Below are 13,468 nucleotides of genomic sequence, written 5' to 3'. Positions count from 1 at the left end.
GAGCGGCACAGCAGGGCGACTGGCAGACAAGAGCTGGATAGAAAAGAGGGACAGGAGAGACGGAGAGGACGGGAGAGACGGCAGGTCTGCCTCTCCCCCTGTCCTCTCCTCTCCTCCCCTGCCCTTGGTCATCTTGGCGTTTGTGTTTTTACTTTTGGCGATGAAGTTTGGAGGGTAAAGAGGATGAGGAGGAGGAAGAGGAGGAGGAACAGGGATGAAGGGAGGAGTAAACATAGTTTTCTTGTACAGTTTGAGTGTGAGGGTGGGGCAGGAGGGCTGGATGAAGGGGAGGAGGAGAGAGACAGAGGGAGAGAGAGGGAGAGAGAGGGGAGGAGGATGAGGAGGAGGAGGAAGGGATGAGCTTGAGGAAGGACGGGGTGAGAAGTAAATGATGGTTTGATAATTTAATAGTAAGTCTCTCTTTCCACCCAGCCTGCAGACAGAAGAGGAAAGGGAGGAAAAGAGAGAAAGGTGTTAAAGATTCAATCATCCCCTTTATTGATTGATTGGCATTTGTGTCAAATATGGTTGGAAACTTTTGGATCTGTGGCTGATTGTTGATCACTGTCAGGTAAATGCTTTTGCTGCTTTATTAAACTGAGGTGTGTGTGTGTGTGTGTGTGTGCGTGTGCGTGTGCGTGTGTGTTCGTACCTCCGGGGTTTCGGCGAAGGATGAGTTTTCGGATCTCATCGTAAACAAAGATGAGGAAACTGTACGGGAACGCACAGAACCACCAACTGGGCCTGAGAGAGGAACCAAGGAGCCGGGGTCAAAGGTCAGTCATATTTTCATTTGTAAATCCATCAGTCTATGAACTGCATTGAGTATTACTGCTGTGTGCTGTGTGGTTGCTCTCACTTGAGCGGGTACATCCGTAGTGCCACGTCCATGCCGGGGCAGTAAGACAGGAGAGCAGCCAGGGCCGTTTCCTCAAAGAGGCCGAAGATCAAAATCTTATTCCTGCGAAGACATGAAGGCAGTTACAAAGTGCTGGATGGATGGAAATAAAGGGAAATGGAGGGAGGGATCATTCCATAGCTGCTGTGCTCGTGGGGTCACTCTTGTTCTGTGTGAACTCACTTCATGCCCTGCTGGAACACAGAGTTGCGTCTGGTCTTACAGATGATGACGTCGGCCCACTGCACCACCACGATACTGACGAAGAAGGCTGTGTGGCAGGTGAACTCTACGATCTTACGCTGCTCGTACGTCTGCACGGAGAGAGAGAGAGACACTTAAACATGATCTACATTGTCTAAAAATGTAGAAACGATGATGTAATGTCTACAGTGTGTTTCTCTCTATATAGAGGCAAAGCGTCCAGGTGCATTCAGGGAAATAAGAAAAGCATCAGGACAAAAATGGTAACCAGGGAATCATTTACGGCGCACTGAAACAGGGAAACAGCGGCGGCGTGTCATCTGGCTCGTACCCATTGCTGCCCGTAGCTGTCCTCCAGGTCGTTGGTGGAGCGATCGTCCCAGTTGAGCCGGATGCCGACCAGCTCAGCGGGCAGAAAGCCATTTTCAGCCATGATGACAAAGTAGGCAAAGAAGCCACCGAGGGCCTGGATCATACCTGCAGGCCGACACTTTGATTCATTAGTAATTGTTTTTATCTGAACAACATAAAATCTAATGTTGTGACAAGAGGATGAAGTAAAAGTGCAACGCTCTGAGGAAACAGAAGCAGGGAGGAAAGGAGGAAAGGAGGCGTCGGTCGATTTTGTCATCAATGTCGGCCCCGTATTCATTACAAATGTATCAGAATTTCAGGTGTAAACGTCGTCAGCAAATCTATTAGAAACGGCAACAAACACGGGACGCACCGATCTGTCCGTAAGCGATGCTGATGAGCCTCTCGTTCACCAGCTTGTCCCTCTGCGGGTTCCTGGGCTGCCGCTTCATGATGTCGCTCTCAGCCGCTTCGTAGGCCAGAGAGATGGCGGGAACCTGACAGAGGGGAGGGGGGAGGGGGGTGATTCTGAGTCTTGCCTATATGAAAACATAAAGCACTAAACCCTTTCTCCATTTGTAGACGTAGTCATAGAATCACTGCAGCAGTGTCGTCAACACATTAGTGGTGACTCAGACTGCACTGTGGTCCCATACTGCCATCTAGTGGAGCTTTGTGGTACATGCACTTTCTCATCACATACTTTGCTCAGCTCAGGGATGTATTTGTCTTGTGTTCTCATGCTGCACTGCCAAACCAAAACTTTAAATCCTTCAATGTTTTGGTTCAGATCTCAGTCCTGCTGCTTAAACGACACAACTATGATGTAATGATTCTGTATTGTGAGGGGACCGAGCATTATATGAAGTAAACATTGGGCCACCTGGTACCTGTCTGTCACATGTGATGTTTACCGGTGAGTGTGCATGCATGAGTTCAGCTGACAAGGGCAGGCAACCGTATGTGTGTGTGTGTGTGTGTACCAGTAGCAGCAGGGTCGAGTTCTCTCTCTCTCTCACACACACACACACACACACACACACACACAGTAGCTTGTGCTTCTCGATGCCTGATTGGATATGAACACATCAGAGCTTGCGTGCTGTGTCACTTTGCCAGGTGTGAGTGTGAGTTTCCCCTCACCATGTCAGTGCCCAGGTCGATACAGAGGATGGTGATGGTGCCCAGCGGCAGGGGGATGTTGACCAGGATGAAGAAGAGGAAGGGGGTGATCTCTGGGATGTTGCTGGTCAGAGTGTAGGCAATGGACTTCTTCAGGTTGTCAAAGATCAGACGGCCTGGAAAGGAATGAGGGGGATTAGAGAGAGGAGAGTCCATCATCATCATCATCATCATCATCACAGCTTCATGCCTTTAAGATACAAACATGAAGGAAGCATTCAGAGACCCTAACACCCTTTATCTCTCACCTTCCTCTACTCCAGTGACAATGGAGGCAAAGTTGTCGTCCAGCAGGATCATGTCTGCTGCTTGTTTGGACACGTCGGAGCCAGAGATTCCCATGGCAACACCGATGTCGGCCTTCTTGAGGGCAGGAGAGTCGTTCACACCATCACCTGTCACAGCCACAATGGCACCCTGAGTGAGAAGGAGGTCAAGGAGAAAGTGAGAGACGGGAAAACACAGGGAACTCAGGTCGGCTTGATTTCTGTGTTTGATTCCCATCATCAGCATCAAAGTTAAAGGTGTACGCAGCCACCAGTTACTATTTATTTTGCTTTGTTATGGATACTTGTTGGCAGGTGTGTGTGTGTGTGTGTGTATGTACCTGTCTCTGGCAGCCCTCTACAATGATGAGCTTCTGCTGTGGGGAGGTTCTGGCAAAGACAATCTCTGTGTGATTCCTCAAAATATCATCCATCTGGTCCTGAGAGAGGTCTTTCAAATCTGTGCCGTGGATCACACACGCCTTTGCATCCCTAAAGAGAGTGGACAAGGCTGGTTAGTTCAGTAAACTACAGCCATGTGCTCTCATGACGTATTGGCACGTTTCCTGGCTCACCTGGGGTTGACCTGGCTGACGGGGATGTTGAGGCGTGCAGCGATGTCTTCCACTGTCTCGTTGCCCTCAGAGATGATGCCCACACCCTTAGCGATGGCCTTGGCTGTGATTGGGTGGTCGCCAGTCACCATGATTACCTGTGTGAGGAAGAGGAGGAGGACGGTGAAGAGTTAGAAAACAAACATCTGAATATATTTGGTTTCTGTTGCGCTCTTTTTTTAGACAATAAATATTCAGGTGAGCATGATGAGCCCCTCTGACGGGTCCATTAAAGGTCAGACTTGAAAGACGCCCACCTTGATTCCAGCGGAGCGGCATTTGCCCACAGCATCGGGCACAGCAGCACGGGGAGGATCAATCATGGACATGAGGCCCACAAAGCAAAGGTTGTCCGTCTGGAAGTTGACGTCATCTGTGTCGAAGGCAAAGCCCTTTGGGAATTTGTCCTCTGGCAGGAAGAGGTGGCAGAAACCTGACAACATGAAGAGTTGGAGGAGACAAAGTCACGTTTTGGGCGGCTCTCAACCCCTGCCTTTCCCTCAGCTTTCTGTTTCTCCAGCTCTCTTACCCAGTACTCGCTCTCCCAGCCCTCCCAGTTCCAGGTAGGCGTTCTGGAAGGCCTCCTTCATCTCCTCGTCCATGGCCTGCTCCTTGCCCTGCACCATGATGGTGGAGCAGCGGTCCAGGATCCTCTCTGGGGCTCCCTTCATCACCAGCAGGTAGCGATTGTCACTTTCATCCTCGGTTTCATGAATTGAGAGCTGAGGGACGAAGATTTTAGCATTAAAGCTCCTGGATCCCCTTGAAAATAGCATGTTGGGGTTTTATATGAGAAACACGATTTTCTGGGGAACTTTGGCATGAAAGCTGTGTCTCAGCTTGTGTGTGAGTCAGCGGGCGGCACAGACCTGGTACTTGTTGGTGGAGTTGAAGGGGATCTCTGCCACCTTCTTGTTCTTCTCCCTGATGGCCTTGACAGAGCCGCTGGACAGCTCGATACACTTCAGCAGCGCCGACTCCGAAGCGTCGCCGGCCACCTCCCTCTTCAGGATGGTCAGGGCGTCCTGGCCGGCCTTGAACACGGCGCGGTTGCACAGTGAGGCGATGCGGGCCAACGACGCCCACGTCACTGAGCTCTTGTCAAACGAGCAGCCTAGACAACGGCCGGGAGAACAGTGATCGGGGTTTCAGTGTGTCACATTTCTGCTTCTAGTAATCAGTTTCTAAGTTCTGAAGCCAGCGTCTCTTCATCTCTTACCAGATTGGTCCTCAGTGGTGTCAGCCTCGTGGATCTGGTTGTCGAACCACATGTGGGCCACGGTCATCCTATTCTGGGTCAGGGTCCCCGTTTTGTCGGAGCAGATGGTGGAGGTGGAGCCCAGCGTCTCCACCGCCTCCAGGTTCTTCACCAGGCAATTCTTCCTCGCCATTCTCTTGGCGGTGAGCGTCAGACACACCTGAGACGCAGCGGTAGAGAAGAAGAGGAAAGAGGGAGGAAATGGCAGAGGCAGGAGAGAAGTAAAGACACGAGGAGAGGAGTTGTTGACATCGAGACAGAGAAGAAAGGAGAAACAAAATGAAGAAACAAGTTAGAATCCATTTGAGACATGAAACAGAGAGAGATGAACGGCTCCAGGCACTAAACTAGCTCCAGCCAATCAGCATACACATCAACACCATAATGCCACTGACCTGAACCCCATAACTCACACACACACACACCCCCACACACCTGGAGACGTTCACCTGACTCACCAAAAAGAAAAACAAGCTCCCGTATTCCAAAATGCACTCAGATCAAAAAAACATCTTCCAAAACTAAATCAAAATCAAATCACAGCCAAAAGAGTGTGGCAGACAGAATCAGAGGCATGAACGGGCGGAGTGGTGAAGCAGAGCAGCAGTGCATTATGTCATCATGCCAAATAAGGCAAAACAGAACGAGCCAAGGCCAAGCAGAGGAGGGCAAACTCAGTTCATGAGGCTAGCCTAGTGTTATTACATTAGCTAGCTGTTGTCATTGCAGGCAGCACCACGACTGGCCTGGGGAAAAGAGAGAGACATAGTGTATGAAGAGAAAGATGGAGAGAGAGAGAGAGAGAGAGAGAGAGAGGGAGAAATACATACACACAACACATATGGGCTGCCTTAGGGGGAAAGGAGGGGATGGGAAGAGAGAGAGAGAGAGAGAGAGAGATACACAAACAGAATACAATACATCACCATCACCACATGTACTGACACAGAGTGAATGTTAAGCAAAGGTACAGACGGACAACAAAGACTGAACAACAGCAGAGGAGAGATAAAGGGAAGCAGAGACAAAACAATCAGCTGGACACGAGACAACAGGCTGAAATTACTACACAACGCACAGGACATGACACGTCATTACACACACACACACACACACACAAACATACGCAGACGCATACAAAGCCTAAGGGCAGACGTGAGGGAAACAGTCACAATCAGAGATTCAGTTTTACAGAGATTTTGTTTATCTATATGGAATATTGAGGTTACTTACAATAACAATCCATATTAAACTGACTCATCTTTAGACTAATCAAACCGCTGATACAGGGTAGATTTAATACCAAAGACTGAGGTGCAGTTAGGGGCCGTTTGGGGAGGATAGGCTCCCTCTAGTGGACACATTGGAGAAAGACACTACAGGTGCGTTTCAGAAATGACATCTTTCTCTCTCTTTGTCTACTAAAGCATGTAAAGGGATTTGAAAGCACAGTTTGACCCGAGACTGCAGTGAACACTGAACTGAGGAGGACAAGAAAGTCACAGTGAAATACTGCAAAACACACACACCAAGGACAACAACACTGGACGACAAACTGATACAAACACACTTGAGATACTTATATTCCTGTTCTTCCAACAGATGGACAAAAGGCATCGTTATATTCACACACACACACACACACACACACACACACACACACACACACACACACACACACACACACACACACACACACACACACACACACACACACACACACACACACACACACACACACACACACTTCCTTACGGTGACAGTGGCCAGCAGTCCCTCAGGTACGTTGGCTACGATGATGCCGATGAGGAAGATGACGGCCTCCAGCCAGCTGTAACCGAGAATGATTGACAGGACGAAGAAGCTCACGCCGAGGAAGACGGCCACGCCTGTGATAATGTGGATGAAGTGCTCGATCTCCTTGGCGATGGGTGTCTGAGGAGGGACAGAAGAGTGACAGGACTGAAACTAAGTCTTTAAATTCCAACACATCAAAGTTCCTCTCACATGCTGGCAGTTATGACATCATCATTAATAATCAATACTCCTCACCTTTCCAGTCTCCAAGCCTGAGGTCAGGGTGGCGATCCGGCCCATCACTGTGCGATCACCGGTACACACAACAATACCACGGGCTGTGCCTGGAGAAAGACAGGGAGCATGTGTTACTACATATATGTGTTTAAGACAGGAAGGAGTAGTGTTGACTAATGGATGGACGGACACGAGCGGACAATCCTGGCTAGAGGGATGAGGCTTTACATTGGACATGTAATAACAAAATCTGTCCATAGGAGGGCAGCACACACTCTGCTTCTCTTATCCAGCTGTGAGTGTAATGGTTAGAGTTGTTGCCTCATTAACACACACTGCCCTGTCAGGTCCTCTGCCATGATTTGGGGCCCAGTAAAAGCTGAAATGATCCGGTGTTCGGTGTTAGTCGCATTAATATTGAAGTTCATTTCCATTTACGCTCAGATTTACCATAAATGTGCCACCATAAAAGCTTTAAAACGTTGAGGGGGGTTGTACAGTTAATTGTTTATTATTTATTAGATCCCCTAACTCCTCATTAACACAATGAAGAGCGTCAGGTTTAAAGGAGCTCTTTACTTCACTGATCACCGTCACGGTCCGGGCCTCTTCCTCTGAACAAACACTGACTAATGTGAAGTGTCTTTGTTTGCAGGACTGATCTGAACACTGATGTGGAACAATACAAACATACACAATCAGTCACATGAGAGAGGACACACTGATGCAATATGTACACAACATGATGTGGAGAGAAACGTTAACAAGAATTTCACCATCAGAAAGTTCCAGTGGGATGTTTATGTTACATATAGAGATAGACATATAAAACACTAAGCACCTAAATGCTCAATCATGGTGATGATGACACTATTTTGCGAAATGGCAACGCTGAGCCAACATTTACCTTCGACACAGTTGGTGGAGAAGAAGGCGACGTTGCGGGTTTCCAGGGGGTTGTCATGGGTACAGTCAGGTGACCTCGTCTGAGGCTCGGACTCGCCAGTGAGTGAAGAGTTGTCCACCTGAGAACAAGAGGGGAAATATGTTTATACATGTGCAGAGGAGCGAGAGGGAGAGAGATTAGAGGGACGGATTGTTTGTGTTGTGGTTTATAAACAACACTATCTACAGGTGTGTGTGTCTCTGACCTTGCAGCCATGGGAGGAGATGATGCGGAGGTCAGCAGGGATCCTGTCTCCTCCTTTCACCTCCACCAGGTCTCCTGCCACCACCTGCTCAGCGTTGATCTGCATCTTCTCTCCCTCACGGATCACCAGGGCTTGCTGTGCACAGAAGGACAGAGTGTGAAGGAGGGAAGGGAGAGAAAGAAGGAACAAGTGCCACTAGGATTCAGTAATTCCATCGAAACATGCAGGGAATCATACTCAGCTAACTTAAAGGAAAAGCCTGTTAGCGTTTAAAGTTTGGTGCTTTTCTTAGTTTCACACCATTGTAGATTTAATCCCTTTATGTGTTGCTACTTGCTTTCCAGACAATACTCTCAAAACTCAAGGAAATTGAAGGTGTGACGGCTCAGGGACCAGTACCTGAGGAACCATGTTCTTAAAGGACTCCATGATCTTGGAGCTCTTAGCCTCCTGGAAGTAGGAGAAGCAGCCGGTGATGATGACAACAGCTGACAGAACGATACCCAGATACAACTGCAGAGGGAGAGAGAGGGAGAGAGAAAAGAGATATTCAGTATAGAATATAAATGATCTAATTCACCTTTTCAAAAAACTGAAAACGACTTCAGAAAAAAAAGAGAGAAAGAGATTTTTAAATGAAAGACGCTGTGAGAGAGGCACAGATTCAATATCAGACTGTAGAAACAACTCAGATCAGTCCTAATTCTTCCATTTTCTGTTTCATATCCCGGAGCTGAAAGCAGCATCTGCAGGGTGTGTGTTCCTCCATCTGTCTGCTGTCTAGACTGCATTCGTCATTTCATTCATTTCTCTCCGTCTTGATATTCTGCTTCTTTTGTCTATGAATGTATTTCGTCGCTACAATGGCTCTCTGCAGCCTGCACTCCATGCGATCCACCTGTCGGGACTCACGTTGTCTCCAGCTGGTTCGTCCTCTGTAGCAGCCTGAATGGCGTAGGCCAGGAAGCAGAGGATGGCACCGATCCACAGCAGAATGGAGAAGCCACCAAACAGCTGGCGGCAGAACTTGACCCACTCTGGGGTGGTGGGGGGCGGAGTCAAGGCGTTGGGCCCGTCTCTGGCCAGGAATTCTGCTGCCTTGGCATTGGTCAAACCCTAGGAGAGCAGATGGCCAAAAGACAATGGTGTTGGTTTATGAATTTTAAAAACTGTATGTTAAGATCTCTGCCATGTGAGAAGCATGTTACCTGGACGATGTCAGTGCTGTACTTCCTGCAAACCTCCTCGACAGACATCTTGTGCTCCGTCTACACAGAAGAACACACAACAGAACATAAACTTAACCAGTCAGTTGTTTCCAATTATATTAAAAGTATGATTGCAGTCCAAAGATACTATAAAAGAATAATTGTAAAACTGAATCGAAACTGAAACTGAAAATATGGTTACTATGTTATTATTTCCCCATAATTCAAACTACACTTTACATGAAAACATCCTTCCATGTTTGAATGATAGGTGAACTAAATGAAGACACATCAGACAGATGTTCAGGAGCTGATGTTGTCCACACCAGTATTACATGTTCCTGTATTTTAAAAAATGTGTTTCAAAATTCCTAAAGGGCATCAGGGGACTGAGCTGTTTGTTCCAGCTCATATAGTTTCATGCTACAGGGATCTCTCCTGGGTTTGGCTTCCCCCCCTTGCAGGAGGAAATCCTTCAACCGCAGGATTAAATTGTTGTGGCGTAGCACCTCAAACCTCAAACCACATAACTCCTGTCCACCAGCTGCAGCAGAATAACATATCTGTGCTATCCTTTCATTCAAACACAGAGATCAGGTTATAGACACTGAGATTTCTGTTTTTAGATGATTGGGCGCTGGTTAGAGGCCATGTAGTGAGGTAGCTGTGTGTGTGTGTGTAAGGTCACAGGAAGTTGTTGCTCTTACAATGGGAACTTCCTTCTTGAGGTCATCCAGATCCTTGCCTCCCTTCTTCTTGGGCGATTCCTTCTCATCCTTGTCCTGCGTGGTCGCCACGCGGTAGCTGTCTGACCGTCCATACTGTAACACACACACACACACAACATATGCTCACGTCATATTTTCATAAACAGGTAAATAGAACAAAGAGCTTCAAGTCATGTACAAGCTGAGGAAAGCAAGGGTGAAACCAAGACAGATGTGTTCATTAGAGTGAACTTACTCTGTCTCTTAAACATGTTTTTACCTTTTTAACATTTTCTACTCATGAATTTGCTCTTTAGTTAAATTAACTACATTAATCCTAAAATCCTAATCCTAGATTTCCACTGCGTTCATCATCTGATTAAAAAAGAAAGAGCAGATTCCAGCCAACCACACACACTCTCTCCACTTTCCCATTCACCGTTTCTGTGTAACACGGAATTCTCATTTTTCCCTCCATACTTCCACCCAGCCACTGCATCCAGACTGAGATCCAGACTTAGATGTGATCCCCCTGGTGTGAGACGGGGAACCTGACACTTCCTGATTAGATGTGGCATCGTGAGGGCGCAGCCTCGCCTCACAAGCTCCACTTTAACAACAATCTAATGATACTTAGGCGACGGTTGAGAGGGAGCCACTGTGGAACAACAATGAAAGAAACAACAGACAGTGAATGCCAGGTGCATCATGGGAGATCTACAGTATAGTATGGTTGTATGTGCTGCTACAAGCCTCAGCCTGTTGTTGAACTTTGTTTCCAAATTCATAAAAATGGCCTCCTGTAAGTGCAAAAAGCTCGCAGGGTAAGTGTTCAGTCATTCCGTCCTCAATTAACTGCAGCGCTCCATCTCCCACACGCGGTGCAGACTGTTCTTATTCACAACAAAGCCATTTTAAGAGGCCTTTTCAACAACTTAGTCAGTTCCATTGCAGTAATAAATTGGAATCCTGGAACAACAAACTCTCCCAAATGGAGGCCATGAATAAATAACAGGAAGTGACTAACAAAGCACTTCAAACTAACACTTTAAAAACAGTGACACGGTGAATAGAGTACTGTAGAGTCGTCCCCATTCACTGGCGTTAATGGAACTTAAATTATAGCAGCGACTTCAAAGAATCCTACCGGGAAAAGCCTGCATGCTCTTGACTGACAGCTAAAATGATTTCATCCCGGGGGAAATGTTTCCTTACTGAGGTAGACAACATCACATCATAATGAATTCTCCACCACAGCAGGGGAACACGTGCAGCGGTACTCACACACACACATCAGGTTTGACCACTAAACCGCCGCGGCCACGCTTGGAGCTTTCACCAGCACGGACCCATCAGGACTATTTATTATCTGCTAATTGGTTTTTAGAAAGCTGGGTGAATGTAGTTTAAGGCTTGAACTTTATGATGATGACAAGTTCAAGTGGCTCCGAGTTCCACATTTAAAAATGACTGAATATTGAACCTGTGTCACAGCACTTAGGTGATAAATCAGCACAGATAAATACACCAGGGCTCCACTCTGAGGCTTTATTATAGGGATGTGAACAGGGAGATACAGTGGGACTGAGAGTGTGTGTTCCACATGGTGAAGTAAAGAGAGCAGACTTCATTTGGTGAAGCTCAGATGTGGATTAGTCTGGGCAGCAGGAGCTCATATTGATGTGATAGCTGGTCTTTGTTGTTAAGCATCTCTGGCACACTCCTCCAAATATCTGCCTGTGTGTGTGTGCATCTGTACGTGTGTGAGCCCTTTCCTTCACATGCTGTAAGTGTGTGTGTGCGTTTGTGTGTGCTGCCATCTGTCAGGAGGCTGCGGCGCGTCCAGCAGCTTACTGTTGTTTACTACGCAGACAGATTAACCCAGTGAACAGGAACAATCCCTCTCAATCAACCTCCCTCTCTTTCAACATCACTCCCTCTCTTTCAGTTATTCTTTCATCAAATCATTTAGATTTTCAGAATAAGAGGCAACACAGAGACATTTCTTACTCATGAATCTTGCAGATAAACACTCTGACTCCCCTGAAGGCACCGTTTCAGCCGCTCATGTAATCACAGTCTACAGATTTTTGCACAGATGACAAAATGTTTTCTCAAATCTCTCAAGGCAAAGACAAACTGTGAATCGTCCTCCAGCTCATCTGACAACTCCTCCAGTGAACACAAGACTGTTCTGTAAACGTCTCCAAACGCTACAAAGGCCTGTCAAATAACCTGCAAGGCTTTTCAAACTTTGACTTGTACTTATATTGGAGAAAAACAACCCTAAAGTGATCACACAGCTGATGCAGGTTTACTCCTATTTGTCTCTGGGATCCTCAGAGGAGATTCCTGAGGCGTCCCTGTGGCAGATGGGATATCTAACCCCTCAAGCGTGTTCTCGGTCTGGCTCAGAGAACCTCCTTCCCCACTGAACAGGTCCAGAACACTGAGCTACAGCACACACACTCCTCACCCAGTCTGTGCGGGTGAGCCCAGACAGGAAGGAAGCTTATTGAGGCCGGTAACACAGTCTCATTCTTTCACAGACCTAATGACCTCATTGGAGATTTGGAACATCGATTGGCTGTTGGAGAGCTTTGCCCTTTTGATTCAACATACACCAATGGTTACCATCGCTGAGGGAAGCTGCCCGTCAATCATATACTCCATTACACACTGCCTTGTAAAGGGGATTCCACATTTTGCTTTGCAGGACTACAAAGTGTCACGCTTTCATGAGAGACCTGAACTGGGACTAACGCCATTTGCCATTAGGGATCCTCCGCTGCTGCGTCCTTGTGCTTGAGTGTGCACACATCATCTGAGCATGATGACTGCTGAGGCGACAAGGCTGAGGCGTCCACTCAAGCATGTAAACGGGCCTTCTAGTGCTGTGATGTCTTAAAATGAACGCAAGAAGAGAACTGGAGAAGTATGTGCTTCTTCTGTATGATCTATTAAGAACTATGTGGTTATGTTGGTCAGTATTCCACTGTGCAGAGTCCTACTGCTTGAAGCCAGATCCTCAATTCTTCATTAAAGCCCAGACAGACTAGAAAGAATCCCGAGGGTTTTCACAGATCACATACAGAGGCCCACAAGAGAGGTGAGCGGCATTGGGGCATTCACATTTTGACAACTTGATGAAAGTAAAGTGAGCACGGTGAAAAGGAACTTCTCCATATCTGGGGCAGGAGTTTCCCAAACCAGACATTTGATGAAGTTTCAAGGACATTTTTGCACCAAACTGGAGCAGAGTATTCCCAAATTTCAGAATGGAACGATCCTGTAGAGACAGCCAACGATCATTAGAGTGATAACAAATCATGTTCATTCACCAAAGAACTTAGTTGATACGATGAGTCCTACTCTACTGATGTACTGTTTAAAGGTAGATAACCAAGGAAAATTAGAGCCATTCCCTTTTCTCCTGCATATTCTGCTCTTTCTGGTTCCAGGCTGTGACACCTGAGGATGTTTTTGAAGCATCCAGATGTTCTGTGTTGAACTCCAGAACAGCTTGCCCGTGCTACACACTTACTCGTACTCTTCGTCATCTGCACGTCTCTCTCGGCCTGTAGCACCGTGC

The 13,468-nt window shown here is 47.2% G+C and overlaps 1 protein-coding gene across 1 annotated transcript; it reads right to left on the bottom strand.

Annotated features, from left to right (window-relative positions):
* Positions 1–404: 404 nt before the first annotated feature.
* On the bottom strand, positions 405–9,217 carry atp1a3a (ATPase Na+/K+ transporting subunit alpha 3a). The gene is made up of 21 exons (XM_076139146.1): positions 9,170–9,217; positions 8,874–9,077; positions 8,361–8,474; positions 7,962–8,096; positions 7,718–7,835; positions 6,829–6,917; positions 6,532–6,711; positions 4,738–4,936; positions 4,388–4,632; positions 4,048–4,240; positions 3,776–3,951; positions 3,480–3,616; positions 3,246–3,396; positions 2,887–3,055; positions 2,600–2,754; positions 1,830–1,953; positions 1,434–1,579; positions 1,082–1,212; positions 860–961; positions 653–744; positions 405–433 (listed from the first exon to the last, which is right to left on the bottom strand). Exons 1-21 carry the CDS (start codon positions 9,215–9,217, stop codon positions 405–407), a joined length of 2,937 nt encoding a protein of 978 aa, XP_075995261.1.
* Positions 9,218–13,468: the final 4,251 nt, after the last annotated feature.

Source organism: Genypterus blacodes, unplaced genomic scaffold, assembly GCF_046128005.1.
Source record: "Genypterus blacodes isolate CSIRO-AG114 ecotype Tasmania unplaced genomic scaffold, CSIRO-AGI_Gbla_v1 ptg000438l_1, whole genome shotgun sequence".
NCBI classification, from domain to species: domain Eukaryota; kingdom Metazoa; phylum Chordata; class Actinopteri; order Ophidiiformes; family Ophidiidae; genus Genypterus; species Genypterus blacodes.
This window is presented reverse-complemented; position numbering and strand designations above follow the sequence as displayed.

What these genes read in the sequence shown, in the direction of transcription:
- atp1a3a (XM_076139146.1), bottom strand. Translation starts at nt 9,217, where the DNA reads ATGTCTGTCGAGGAGGTTTGCAGGAAGTACAGCACTGACATCGTCCAG. An exon ending in TTAAGAACATGGTTCCTCAG is followed by an intron (nt 8,097 to 8,360) that starts GTACTGGTCCCT and finishes TTCTGTGCACAG; the next exon opens with CAAGCCCTGGTGATCCGTGA. An exon ending in GACTGCTGGCCACTGTCACC is followed by an intron (nt 4,937 to 6,531) that starts GTAAGGAAGTGT and finishes GCTGCGTCTCAG; the next exon opens with GTGTGTCTGACGCTCACCGC.